The following is a 14,890-nucleotide window of genomic DNA, read 5'->3' as shown; positions in this document are numbered from 1 at the left end:
ATTGTAATGTTGAAGTTATTTATTTATTTATTTATTTTAAATATCGATTGACGCATCTTTGTATTTAAAGGCGTTAGGCAAGATTAATCTAAATTTGTCAACATTGGATCTCTAGCGTTTGAGTAGGTGAACTTCTACAACATTAGAACAATCTTTTTACCCTTTGAGCCCGCCCCCAGTCCTGACAGAGCTCCGCCCCATGATCTAGCAGAGTTCAGTTAGAGTTAGCAATAGCAAGGTCTGATTTCAGCATGACATCACTTTCAAGAGATGAGGTTGGCTATTTAAATATTTATTTATTTAGAGCATTGCCTTACTTCATTATTTAGATATACAGTCATGTGAAAAAATAAGTACACCCCATGGAAATTGTTGGCTTTTTTTGACATATTTGGATCCTCTTTGAAACAGTGCCTATTAATAATAAAGGTGATACACTCTACCAAATGACATAAAATTGACATTTTGTAGTAATTTTGAATTACTAATTAGTAATTTGAATTAACAACAAAAAATTTTTTTAAGTAAGTAAACCCCTACATTTATTACAACTTCACATCCATAAAATTAGAAATTGGTGTTGAAGATTGGGTGTCAGTGATTAGAAGCTGCTTAGGGAGTGCAGGTGGAACCTGTCTTATATATACCGCTCTCATATCTAGTGTCTGGTGTTTCCTTTGCTATTGAGGGGTGTGGTGTCATCATGCCAAGACCTAAAGAGTTCTGTAAGGGCTTCAGAAAAAAGGTTGTGGATGCCTATGAGTCTGGAAAGGGATTTAAAAAGATCTCCAAATGATTTGAAATACATCACTCCACTGTAAGGAAAATCATCTACAAATGGCTCAGATTTCAAATGACTGCCAGTTTGTCCAGGACCGGCCGCCCCATCAAATACAGTCCAAGAGCAGACCGTCTGATGCTAAAAGACGTCTCCAAGAACACCAACAGTTCATCACAGGATCTGCTAGTAAATCTTGCAACTGTTGGTGTCAAAGTGCATGCTTCTACAATCAGAAAGCGATTGTAAAATTTGACCTGCATGTGAGGCGTGCCAGGGAAAAGCCTTTGCAAGACTACAGTTTGCCAGTGAGCATATAGGCAAAGACCAGGTCTTTTGGAATTATGTGCTCTGGACAGACGAATCAAAGATAGAATTGTTTGGCCACAGTAACAGCAGACATGTTTGACACAGACCAAAGACAGCTTTTCAGGAGAAGCACCTCATACCAACTGTGAAGCACGGTGGTGGAAATGTTATGGTTTGGGGTTGCTTCGCTGCCTCAGGGACTGGACAGCTTGTATTCATTGATTAAACTATGAATTCTGCATCATATCAAAAAGCGCTTGAAGGTAATGTGAAGCCATCTGTCCAAAAGTTGGAGTTGAACCAAAAGTGGAGTTTTCAACAGGATAATGATCCTAAGCACACTAGCAGATCCACCATGGAATGGCTCATAAAGAAGAAATGGAGGGTTATGGAATGGCCTAGTCAAAGCTCGGATTTGATTCCCATTGAAATGTTGTGGGGGGATGTGAAACGGACTGTACATGCAAGAAAACCCTCAAACATCTTGCAACTGAAAGGAAGCCTGGTGGAAAAAAAAAAAGCTAATTCCCTTGTGGTTTTGTTCAAGTACATCAACTTCATTAATAGGCACTGTATCAAAGATGATCTAATATTTGCTTGTCCTAATTGTGAGGTCGATTGCAGGTAGTTGCCTTACCTGGATCTCTAAGTATTTACTTGGTTTGTTTTGTAAAGCCAGACTTTCAGGAGCTGTCCAGGAGCAATGTCGCAAATTCAGCATCCAGCTTTAACTACTTCGCAAAAAGAAATTTCTCCATCTTTAAAAAGTTGTGCCAGTGTTTATTCTGCATTTATTGTCGTTACCGTTTTTCTGGCTGCGCTGGGTGCTTATCGGTTTCAGCCGTGTTTTTTTCTTTATTTATGACCAGACCGAGGGGGCTGAGTGAAAGGGCGTTGGCAGATTGTCTATAAAATGACTGACAGGAGTCCCATTTAAACACAAACGAGCACCCCAACCCTTCACGCAATTTCCCAAATAGATTTTCTCTGCTACATAATACACATTAAACAATTATGTTTTTTATTATAATTATGTATTTTCAAAAAAAAAAAAAAAAGACTATTACACATTTTTAATTTTACAATTTCGTATTTCAAATGATATTTCTGCACGTATTATCACACTGATATAAGGATTTCTCTCTTTCCTGTGTGTGTATAATGAATAGTGCGTATGGTAATCGTCATTCTGTGTAGATCTGTGAAACACAACCTCTAGTATTCATTAGAGGTGGAATGTAGAATGGTGTCGAATTGATTAAATACTTTGCACTAAACACTAATGGAAGGTCAAGTTGTTTTCTTTGCATGTTAAATCTTAAGCTCACATTAGTGTAGGTCGCAGCCCTGTGTCATGCTAGGTACAGTTTGTTCTTAGCTAGGGTTCTTAAAAAAAAAATGTTATATAAGGTGTTAATTTCTGATTTTCTCAGAAGGAAAGTCCTGCCTTCAGTTCAGTCAGCCCCGGGACACTGTCCCTCTCTACTTTGGATAGATATACGAGTGTGACCTTTATGGCTTGATTTGTGACTCTCTCTCACTCTCTCTCTCACTCCCACTCTAAATCTTTCACTCTCAGCTGAAATCAGTGAGGCCGCCCTGGTGCGAGACATCCTTTACGTGTTCCAGGGAATTGACGGCAAATTCATTAAGATGTGCACTCCAGAGAACTGCTACAAAATCGATTCAAAGGTGAATTCATTACCGTTGATCCGTGAATGTTGTTGTGTTCGGGCGATTATAATTTTTTTTTCTTGCTACTGCTTTATAGCTATAGCTTAGCCAAAACTAAAATTTATACCACTATTTTATATGCCTAATCAGTCCCTCTAGGATTTTGCGATCGCAGTAATTAATGCAAAATCAAGGAGACAGACTGAAATTTCTCAAAATTACCACAGATTTGGACCAAGACACGGCCAATTGGTTCTAACTGGTCCTTATCCATATGTACACTTGTACATAAACAGTTTAAAAATAGAGTATATACTTAAAATACATACTTAATAGTACATACTTAAAATTATATTATGTTTATACATGTAATGTATATATTGTTACGTTACACATATAATATATTATGTTTTTAGCTCTGCAATGTCCTTTTGTCAAACAGGATGAAAAGTTTGAGGCTGGTATATACAGCATACCTTTCATTATTTACAGCAGTATCGTGATGATCTTTAGTTTTGTGGAAAAATACAGACCATCTTGTCTTTTTGCATTTCTCCATCACAGCTCAAAACCACTCTGTTTTGTTTGTTAATTATGGAAGCTCGACCTGTTGAACATCCTGGTTCGAATTGTAGTTTAGTAGTATTGTAGCCAAATGTAGTTTTTGATTGCTTCACGTATGAAACTGTATGTTATTAATGCGTCATCCCGCCTGTGGGTACTTAAATGAAGAACTACAAAGCAGCTGAAACTGTGCTATGGAGTTTTCCCCACAATAATTACCAAGCTGTACTCTGATTGGTTGAGACACTCTTGTCCTATTGTAACCTTGAGCAAGCTTTAAAAAATTTAAATATTGGTTTCTCTCCCAGTCATCCCCATACAACAGAAACTCTATCCCAGATCCACGGTCAAGGTCAACTTATCTGCTCATGTGAAAGGAATGAATTTTTAAAGTGCCATATATTCATCAGGTCTTCCAAACATGACAGCTTTGCCCTACTTAAATAAACCTAGACAGTGTAAAGTTTTTATATGGTATAAACAGCATTCGGTGCTGTCAAGTTTTGTCAGGGTCAGGTGGTGTAAAGTGTAACATTTGATGGTGTAAAGTTTTACTGAACAGTGTTTCATGTGAAGTTTTCTCATATAGTATTTGTTAGTCTAAATTTTCAGTGTTTGGTTGAACAGCATTTGATGGTGTAAGATTTTGTTAAATAGTGTTTGGTAGTGTAAAGTTTTGTTGATTGGGGTTAGGTGGTGTAAAGCTTTGTAGAATACTGGTGGTGTTTCTCTAACACTCTTTTGTAGTGTTACATTTTGTAGAAAAGTGTGTGGTGATAACATGTTTTAAAGAAAGGTGTTTGGTATAATGTCTTGCCTAACAGTATTGGATATCATACAATTTAGTAGAACAGTGTTTAGTGGTGTAAAGTTTTTAGAAGAGTGTTTTGTAGAACAGTGGTTGGTGTTGTAAAGTATTGCATATTAGCATCGGTAGTGTAAACATTTCTTGAAACATTTTTGGTGGTATAAGGTTTTGTCAAACTATTGGTGCTGTAAATTTTTGCACATCAGCATTTGATGGTGTAAAGTTTTATAGAACAGTGTTTGGTGCTAGAAAGTTTTGATGAGTGATTGGTGGTGTACAGATTTGAAGAACACTGGTGGTGTAAATGTTTTGTAGAACGGTGCTTGGTGGTGTAAATGTTTTGTAGAACAGTGCTTGGTGGTGTAATGTTTTGTAGAACAGTGCTTGGTGGTGTAATGTTTTGTAGAACAGTGCTTGGTGTAAATGTTTTGTAGAACAGTGCTTGGTGGTGTAATGTTTTGTAGAACAGTGCTTGGTGGTGTAATGTTTTGTAGAACAGTGCTTGGTGGTGTAAATGTTTTGTAGAACGGTGCTTGGTGGTGTAAATGTTTTGTAGAACGGTGCTTGGTGGTGTAAATGTTTTGTAGAACGGTGCTTGGTGGTGTAAATGTTTTGTAGAACGGTGCTTGGTGGTGTAAATGTTTTGTAGAACAGTGCTTGGTGGTGTAAATGTTTTGTAGAACAGTGCTTGGTGGTGTAATGTTTTGTAGAACGGTGCTTGGTGGTGTAAATGTTTTGTAGAACAGTGCTTGGTGGTGTAATGTTTTGTAGAACAGTGCTTGGTGGTGTAAATGTTTTGTAGAACGGTGCTTGGTGGTGTAAATGTTTTGTAGAACAGTGCTTGGTGGTGTAATGTTTTGTAGAACAGTGCTTGGTGGTGTAATGTTTTGTAGAACAGTGCTTGGTGGTGTAAATGTTTTGTAGAACGGTGCTTGGTGGTGTAATGTTTTGTAGAACGGTGCTTGGTGGTGTAAATGTTTTGTAGAACAGTGCTTGGTGGTGTAATGTTTTGTAGAACAGTGCTTGGTGGTGTAATGTTTTGTAGAACAGTGCTTGGTGGTGTAATGTTTTGTAGAACAGTGCTTGGTGGTGTAATGTTTTGTAGAACGGTGCTTGGTGGTGTAAATGTTTTGTAGAACAGTGCTTGGTGGTGTAATGTTTTGTAGAACAGTGCTTGGTGGTGTAAATGTTTTGTAGAACGGTGCTTGGTGGTGTAATGTTTTGTAGAACAGTGCTTGGTGTAAATGTTTTGTAGAACAGTGCTTGGTGGTGTAATGTTTTGTAGAACAGTGCTTGGTGGTGTAAATGTTTTGTAGAACAGTGCTTGGTGGTGTAATGTTTTGTAGAACAGTGCTTGGTGGTGTAATGTTTTGTAGAACAGTGCTTGGTGGTGTAATGTTTTGTAGAACAGTGCTTGGTGGTGTAAATGTTTTGTAGAACGGTGCTTGGTGGTGTAATGTTTTGTAGAACAGTGCTTGGTGGTGTAATGTTTTGTAGAACAGTGCTTGGTGGTGTAATGTTTTGTAGAACGGTGCTTGGTGGTGTAATGTTTTGTAGAACAGTGCTTGGTGGTGTAAATGTTTTGTAGAACGGTGCTTGGTGGTGTAAATGTTTTGTAGAACGGTGCTTGGTGGTGTAAATGTTTTGTAGAACGGTGCTTGGTGGTGTAAATGTTTTGTAGAACAGTGCTTGGTGGTGTAAATGTTTTGTAGAACAGTGCTTGGTGGTGTAATGTTTTGTAGAACGGTGCTTGGTGGTGTAAATGTTTTGTAGAACGGTGCTTGGTGGTGTAAATGTTTTGTAGAACGGTGCTTGGTGGTGTAAATGTTTTGTAGAACGGTGCTTGGTGGTGTAATGTTTTGTAGAACGGTGCTTGGTGGTGTAATGTTTTGTAGAACAGTGCTTGGTGGTGTAATGTTTTGTAGAACAGTGCTTGGTGGTGTAAATGTTTTGTAGAACAGTGCTTGGTGGTGTAATGTTTTGTAGAACAGTGCTTGGTGGTGTAATGTTTTGTAGAACAGTGCTTGGTGGTGTAAATGTTTTGTAGAACAGTGCTTGGTGGTGTAATGTTTTGTAGAACAGTGCTTGGTGGTGTAAATGTTTTGTAGAACAGTGCTTGGTGGTGTAATGTTTTGTAGAACAGTGCTTGGTGGTGTAAATGTTTTGTAGAACGGTGCTTGGTGGTGTAATGTTTTGTAGAACGGTGCTTGGTGGTGTAATGTTTTGTAGAACGGTGCTTGGTGGTGTAAATGTTTTGTAGAACACCATGTGGTGTACATTTTTGCAGTGATTGGGACTGTAAAGTTTTGCTGGTTCTCCATCAGTTTTTAACAATTTAATCTTGCAAAAGCAGTGTGTAAATATCATCAAATGCTGCTTGTTCAGGCCTTTTTGTGCTGCTGTTAGAAAATGTTGGTTTGCGTCATGTACCTGCAGGGACTTTCTGTGCAAATGCCCTTTTAATACCAAATGGATTTTTTTTAATGGTTAAAAGGTTAAATGGTTTTGAATTTTTTTTTTTTGGCTGCGATTCAAAGGAACTATTTTGATCAATATTGTGATAAAGGGCAAAAGAAAATCGAGTCTTTTGCGTGCTAAATGTGTGATGTTGGACCGGCTACAATCTGTAACCACAGGACAAGGACAAAGACGTGGCGTCACAGTCAGGTTACTGCACTTGCATGCGCATTGCAGGTGGACCCGATGTGAATTACTGTTTGTAGCTTTGGAACTGTAATTATAGCTACACTGCATCATGTGGTTTTCATTCATGTGTTTTTTTATTTATTTATTTATTTTTAGGAATTTTAAAACATCTGTAAGTGCAGAAGAGAAAATTCAGTGAACAACAGTAATTGTCTACTTATAATTCCTTCTGAAGAATTATTATTATTTCCCCTCATGTTCATGAGTGTATACATCTGTATAAAGAGAAGATGGATGTGTGTGGAGTTAGTCATTAAAGTCTGACTTCCCGTGAGCCAGTACCTCTAGATTTATATATAGACCAACACTTGTAATAGCACAGAGACCTGCATATATAGTCTAATCCTTTCGTACAGGATTTTGTGGAGTTATTTTGTAATTGTTGCAGACAAACATGCTTGATTTCACTGCGGCTTTTTAAAAAATTTGCGATGCAATTTGCATAGGTTTTTTTTTTTGTCTGGAAAAACAACTTGAATTGGCAAAATTGCAGTCGCACAAAGTTGTTTTGCACGGTCTTCACAGCGATGTTTGTTGGTAAATGAAACCTTTTAGCTGTACTCATGTTCGACTAGCGTGAATCGAAGAGGGCTTTGACGGTTACGCTGTTATCTTATCGCACCATAACCTTATTTATTTCATTTAGCTTATTTACTATTTGCACAACTGGTTGGATGCTAACTGCATTTCATTGCCTCTGTACTTGTACTCTGACAATGACAATAAAGTTGAACCCTAACCTAACATGACTCGTTTTGCCCCAAATCTGTGGAAAACCTGCAGTAATTTTGAACAGTTGCAAGCTCCCCGAAATATTGTAGAGTTTGTGTGATTTTCTTTCATTTCTGCAACCGCATAAACTTCGTGAGAATGATTTAATCTGTAATTTAATCTTCTAGTTTAATGATGGTAATAAAAAAAATTTGTGTTTGGCAATTACATAAGTTGAAAAGGCATCATCAGGTTACTGGAGTGGTGCGAATAGATTGTAAAGTCTAATTTGTTAATAGAAAAACTTGCTGTCACTGTTGTAAAGTACATAAAAATTGTAGCTAACAAGAAATAGACAAATGTTTACAGGGAAATGACTCATGTAAAAGTTCAAATCTACTTAAGTAGAAGGTTTTATGTTTCTGATATTCTTTGTACTTGTGTATCAAAAGTACTCTAGTATTAAATGTGGAGTAAACAGCATGGACGCACTGTTATTTTCACACTCCTTGACTATCAATCACGTCTATACTTCATGTCAGTCCTCGGTAAAGATGCGGTTTCTTTTATGTAATACAACTCTTAATTCAAATCAAAGTAGCCATTGATTGTACTAAATTGTACATTGGTCTAAAGTAAAAGAAGGTACGTATAGACTATATTACGTTTGTTTTGTTTTTTTTCCCCTCAAGGTTCCAATGTGTAAGTCTTTGCGAGACACCAGTAGCCGGCTAGCGGAGCTCGGCTGGCTTCATAACAAAGTCCGGAAGTACACAGACTCACGAAGTTTGGATCGAGCCTTCGGATTGGTCGGGCAGGTATGTGGGTGATGTCACAGTTCTGAAAAAAAATGGCCGTTTCTCATCACACCACATTTTCCTTTCCATTTCTTTGTTAAATACTTTTAAAATAAATCTTGAATAAAAAAAAAAATTCTAAGATTAAAATATTTCGTACTACATCAGGAACGTTTTATTAGAACTTTGTTAGCAAAAACTCAATATTGTGATACATGTGTGCAATGGGAAAGTCTTCAAGTATTACACTGTTATAAATATAGATGCTACTCAAAAAGTTTGCATCACTAAAAATTTGAGTTTGAACAAAGTGATGGAAGTGTTTGTTTTTTTTTAAATGCGAGTATTATTTTTGTGAGAATCCCGTAATAATAATAAAACTTTAATGGATGTTTTGCTTTAGTGGGCGTTAAAATTGATTTCTGTACCAATTCTTTTCCGTCCTTTTCATAATTAGATGCTTAAGTTTTTTTTGTTGTTGTTGTTGTTTTTTAAATATTGATTTATAATTATCTCATATCTAACTTGTTGCATGATGTCTGAAATGTTTAGGTATCAAAACCTCAAAACTACATATTGTTCATATTCTACATATACTCAAACATATGTAAAAGTATGCATCGAATCTACTTAAAAGGTTTGAGCAAAGCGCTTGAAAATCCTGAAGTGTGTTTTTTTAGGTTTTAGGAATTGGGAATTTAGGGGGTTTTTTTCATTATAAGTAACGGGACGAGTGTGTGCAAAGACAACATCCACGTAACTGATCACATCCAAAATCGGTATTTAATCCAGGCTGGCTGGAAAAAAGAGGCACTGTGCTCTTGGGTAAACCCTGAAAATGTTAAATTGGTGCTTTAAAAGTCCTTGAGAGCCCTTGAATGTCACCTCTCTAAAAGGATGTGTGATCTCTAAAAGGAGGTAAAGTGCATTTCTGAGTATGTCCAGCTGTATAAAAACAGGACATCCTCTAAGGCAGTGGCACAGGATGTGGGGCGAGATCACACCGGAGCTCACTCATGCAGGATGGGAGAAACCCTTGTAACCCACAGTGTCTAACATTCCCTTTAATACCCGATTCGGACAGTCGTTCTGCTGCTTTAACTTCTTAACTTTAAGGGAATATAAGAAATGAATGTGTGTGAGGCATGAAGTAAAACAACATTCACTGATTGTAATTTGTAGCAGTGTATTAATGTAGTGTGTTGGTTACAGACGACTGGTGCATTTATCTGTTTTTCCCCTTTTCCATACACCTCTATCTCCATGTCCATGTTGTTTTGTCTGTTTTTTTGTCCACGTTTGTTTTGTCTGTCTGTTTTTTGTCCATGTTTGGTTCTGTCCATGTGTTTTTGTTTTTTGTCTGTGTTTGGTTTTGTCCGTTTGTTTTGTCTGTTTTTTGGTCTGTTTTTTTTGTCCATGTTTGTTTTGTCTTTTGTCTGGTTTTGTCCGTGTACGGTTTTTAATGTTTTTATTTTTGTCAGCGTTTTTTTTTTTTGTCTGTTTCTGCTTGTGTTTGTGTCTTGGTCTGTTTCAGTTTTTTGTCTGTTTGCTTTTTGTCTGCTTTTTTTTTCTTTCTTTTTTTTCAATTTCTGTCTGTTTTTTCCCTGATTATTCTGTTTGTCTGTCTATTTCTGATTTTTCTTTGTATTTGTTTGTTTGTTCTGTCTTTTTAGTCTCTTTGTGTCTTTCTACCTTCGTTTTTCATTTTATTCCTTTCAATTTCTCCTTCCTTCCATCCTTCCTCACGGATGGAAGCTGTTAGCTAGCTACCTCTAATAAAGCCAATCACTCTCTCATTTGAATCTAAACTGTATTTGTGGCATTTTTTTCCATTATCCATCTTTGCCACTGTATATAAGAGTTAGCAGGCTGGAATTACCCAGCTAGACTTTTACTCACTGATGAAAATAAAACTTTTCTCTCATTTTTTTTTTTTTTTTTTTTTGTCTCTGTCAGAGTTTCTGTGCCTCTCTACACCAGGAGCTGAAGGAGTATTACAGGCTGCTGTCAGTACTGCATTCACAGGTACAATAACTAGCAGGTCCAAACACACTTCAACAAGCACACAGGACATTTCAGAATATTGACACTTTGAGGTGTGTGTGTAGCTGCAGTTAGAGGATGACCAGGGAGTTAATGTTGAATTGGAGAGCACACTCACACTAAGAAGACTCCTCGTGTGGACATACGACCCTAAAATTCGCCTCAAGACCCTCGCCGCGCTTGTCGACTACTGCCAAGGTCAGCTCAGAGCGCTCCCTGCAGAGTGTTGCAGAATTGCTAATTACAAATGCAAGCTGTTCGAGTGCAATCATGCTAACTTTGCCTTGTTTTAGAATATTAGCATAATGAGCTATTCCGCTGATCTGAAAAAGAATGCTTATTATATATTTTATCCTTCTATCTCTATCAGGCCGTAAGGGAGGGGAGCTGGCCTCCGCCGTGCACGCGTACGGTAAGACCGGCGACCCTCACATGAGAGCGCTGGTCCAGCACATCCTCAGCCTGGTATCACACCCCATTCTCAACTTCCTGTACCGCTGGATCTACGACGGAGAGCTCGAGGACACATACCATGAGGTCAGAAAGTTGACATTTCCTCATCCCCGATCTATCCCACTTTCCTCTTATGTAGATCTCAAAGTGCAGGATGTTTATCTATAGAAAGCTGCATAAAGGAAATGAATGTTTTCCTTTTTATGCACACTAGGCCATTCAGGGACAGAGACCTGTTCTATTACCTCAGACCGTCATAGTTATGTCATACACAGAGCAGAGCAGCGACACACACACGCAAACAGCTGAATGAGGACACACACTACAGCACTAATGCATTGTATTTTCTGTTCTTTCTTCATCTCACTTGCTTTCTTCCTTCCCTTGTTTTTATTTTGATTTTGCACCCCCTGTACAGACACACACTCGGCTCCTTCATGCGCATCGTTAATTGTATATCACATCACACTGTACGAGCGACCCTTCTCTCTCTCTCGCTCACTCGCTCGCTCTCTCTCTCGCTCTCTTTTTGTCTCGTATTGTCTCGTTCATCACAATGCTGACATAATTGGTGGTGTTGCAGGCAGGTGATTGGTCGGAGGGTGGAGATATGGCAGGAGCCAATCTGCTGATGGAGCACTCTGCCAGAGCGCTTTACAAGCTTTACGAGCTCTTAGTTTAGCCCGTGATCATTATTCTTATTGCAGAGCGTTTGAATGTCAAGACATTATGAAGATGTACCGTGTGCCTGATGTACGGCTTGCAAGCTTGCGGTCTCCTTCCCTCTCTTTCTCTCGCTCTCTGTCTTTGTAACTGGGTTTGTAAAGGCAGGCAGTCCTTTCAGTAGCACTGACTTGTGCTGTGATGGGACACATTGTTCGGATTTGTTAGTAGTGAGTTGCATGAATGTTGCAGAAATAGCGTGTACATAGAAACTTTATTGATCCTGAGGGAAACTACAGTAGGGGTGAAAGACATTCATTCACAGATAATCATGGATACAATGATATAGCACAGTACAAAATAAAGAGTGAAAACCAAAATCTGTTGGGGGAATGTTTTTTTTGGGAGGGGGGGTGACTTGTACCTATACAAAAAATGTAAACAAGTGTAAACATACTTGTAAACAAGGCAGATACATATTGTGCAAGAACGTGAGGAGGAAGCATGTGCTATGAGCTAGTTCTATTAATACTACTACTACTACTACTACTAATAATAATAATAATAATAATAATAATAATAATAATAATAATAATAATAATCATGATAACAATAGTGTGTATTATTGTTTTTTTTGTGTGTGTATAATTTCAGTCGCAGGTTTAAGCTATTCACTGTGTGTGTGTGTGTGTGTGTGTGTGTGTGTGTGTGTGTGTGTGTGTGTGTGTGTGTGTAGTTCTTTGTGGCATCTGATCCAACAGTAAAGACAGACAGATTGTGGCACGATAAATACTCTCTGAGGAAGTCAATGATTCCCTCCTTCATAACCATGGATCAGGCCAGGAAGGTAACGCTCCTTATTTCCAATACAACACACATCCACTACACACACCCTTACAGCATTTCAACACAACCTCCATCGTCCTGCACATCTCTCTCTCTCTCTCTCTCTCTCTCTCTCTCTCTCTCTCTCTCTCTCTCTCTCTCTCTCTCTCACACACACACACACACACACACTTTTAACATGCTACATTCATGTGGAAAAAATAAAGTACACCCCATGGAAATTGTTGGCTTTTTTGACATATTTGGACAAGCAAACATTTGATCCTCTTTGGAACGGTGCCTATTAATAAAGTTGATACACTCTTATCAAATGACACATAAAATTGACATTTTGTAGTAATTGCAACAGATCAGTCACATGGAAAAAGTAAGTACACCCCGACATTTATCACACCTTCAAATCCATAAAATTAGAAATTGGTGTTGAAGATTGGGTGTCAGTGATTAGAAGCTGCTTAGGGAGTGCAGGTGGAACCTGTCTTATATATACCGCTCTCATATCTAGTGTCTGGTGTTCCCTTTGCTATTGAGGGGTGTGGTGTCATCATGCCAAGACCTAAAGAGTTCTGTAAGGGCTTCAGAAAAAAGGTTGTGGATGCCTATGAGTCTGGAAAGGGATTTAAAAAGATCTCCAAATGATTTGAAATACATCACTCCACTGTAAGGAAAATCATCTACAAATGGCTCAGAATTCAAATGACTGCCAGTTTGTCCAGGACCGGCCGCCCCAGCAAATACAGTCCAAGAGCAGACCATCTGATGCTAAAAGACGTCTCCAAGAACCCCAGTATTTCACCACAGGATCTGCTATTAAACTGTTTGTGTCAAAGTGCATGCTTCTACAATCAGAGAGAGACTGTACAAATTTGACCTGAGAGGAAAAATGTCAGGAAAAAGCCTTTGCAAGACCAGGTCTTTTGGAATTATGTGCTCTGGACAGACGAATCAAAGATAGAATTGTTTGTCCATAGTAACAGCAGACCAAAGACAGCTTTTAGGAGAAGCACCTCATACCAACTGTGAAGCACGGTGGTGGAAATGTTATATTTTGGGGTTGTTTCACTGCCTCAGGGACTGGACAGCTTGTATTCATTGATTCAACTATGAATTCTGCATCGTTTGAAAGCGTGCTTGAAGATAATGTGAAGCCATTTGACTAAAAGTTGAAGTTGAACCGAAAGTGGAGTTTTCAACAGGATAATGATCCTAAGCACACTAGCAGATCCACCATGGAATGGCTCATAAAGAAGAAATGGAGGGTTATGGAATGGCCTAGTCAAAGCTTTTAGGTTTTTCTTCCCAGCTCTCACAATGTTTGTATTCCAATGTTGTTGTTTTCCTTGACACCATTCGGTGCCTGTTGTTCAATATACCAGTGGTTTCTTTCTTTTTCAGGACATTCCAAATTGTTGTATTGTCAATGCCTCTGATAGATTTTCCCTCTTTTCTCTGCTTCAAAATGGTGAACATTTCTCTCATAGACAGCTCTCTGATCCTCATGCTGGTTTATCCTTTTTTAACAACAAATGTTCAGAGCTATTTATTGTTTAAACGATCAGTCTAACAGGACACCCCTGATAATAAGAGACACCCGTTAGTCACATGTTCCAGTATTTTTTACTTGCCTATGAATTGAGTGGTCTGATACAAAATGTGCTATGTTTTATGTCATTTAACTCATCTACATATAAATGACAGGAAATAAAATCTGAAATTCTAAACTCTCTTCTCATATCCGTCTTTTGTTCAGTGACTCTTTTTGTCTCCGGTGGCTTGTTCAGTCCCTAATCTCATCTCCAATATCACACCAGGTCCTGCTCATCGGCAAATCCATTAATTTCCTGCATCAGGTGTGCCATGACAGGACGCCGCCTGGAAAAATCCCACCTGCCTCCAAATCTGCCGACTCACCCAAAGACGGTAAAAGCACACGCTAATGTCTCTGAGAATAGGAGCATTTGTCCTTGATAAAATGCTGCTGCTGGAAGACTGTGGAGATAGCAGAGAGCTAATAAGATGAGAGCGGGGGAGATGGGGTGAGGTGATGGATGGAAATGGGGAGAGAGGGATTGATCTGGAGGGGGAGAGTGGAGTTTCGGACCGGCTGTGTTTAACGTGTGGATCGACGCTAGCTAAATTTAGCACAGATGAGTTAATGCACTTCGTGGCTTCACCCGTGACTGTGTGTGTTTCCAGAGTTTTCTTTCCATATGTGCTCATGCTCTCGCTCGCTCGCTCGCTCGCTCTCTCTTTTACTTTTTCTTTCCTTCCTAATTCCCATCTCTCGCTATAATGGCATTTATTTTCTCACTGTATAAAGTACAATCAGACTAACATACAAAGGATACATATCTTTTTTCTTTATTTGTTTATTAATTTTTCTTTCTTTCTTTCTGTCTCTCTCTCTGTTGTTTTTCTTTTGACTTGCTTTCATTTGTTCCATTTCCTTTTGTCTGTCTACTAGTCGTGCCCTTGTTCTTTCTTTCTTTAGTTGTGCCATATTCATGCTTGCTTTCTTTTGCTTTCATTCTTTCCATT

General features: G+C 38.5%; 1 protein-coding gene across 1 annotated transcript in view; it reads left to right on the top strand.

The window, feature by feature from the left end:
• tubgcp3 (tubulin, gamma complex associated protein 3) overlaps nt 1-14,890 on the top strand; it is a 41,350-nt gene that overhangs the window by 10,052 nt on the left and 16,408 nt on the right. Inside the window, exons 7-13 of the mRNA XM_053676253.1 lie at nt 2,667-2,779; nt 8,243-8,368; nt 10,304-10,372; nt 10,456-10,588; nt 10,761-10,927; nt 12,243-12,353; nt 14,164-14,272. Coding sequence (XP_053532228.1) covers nt 2,667-2,779; nt 8,243-8,368; nt 10,304-10,372; nt 10,456-10,588; nt 10,761-10,927; nt 12,243-12,353; nt 14,164-14,272 — 828 coding nt within the window. The remainder of the gene's footprint in view (nt 1-2,666; nt 2,780-8,242; nt 8,369-10,303; nt 10,373-10,455; nt 10,589-10,760; nt 10,928-12,242; nt 12,354-14,163; nt 14,273-14,890) is intronic.

This window comes from Ictalurus punctatus, chromosome 26, assembly GCF_001660625.3.
Source record: "Ictalurus punctatus breed USDA103 chromosome 26, Coco_2.0, whole genome shotgun sequence".
In the NCBI taxonomy this organism is placed as follows: Eukaryota; Metazoa; Chordata; class Actinopteri; order Siluriformes; family Ictaluridae; genus Ictalurus; species Ictalurus punctatus.
Note: the sequence above shows the minus strand (reverse complement) of the source record. Positions and strands in the feature narration are given on the sequence as shown.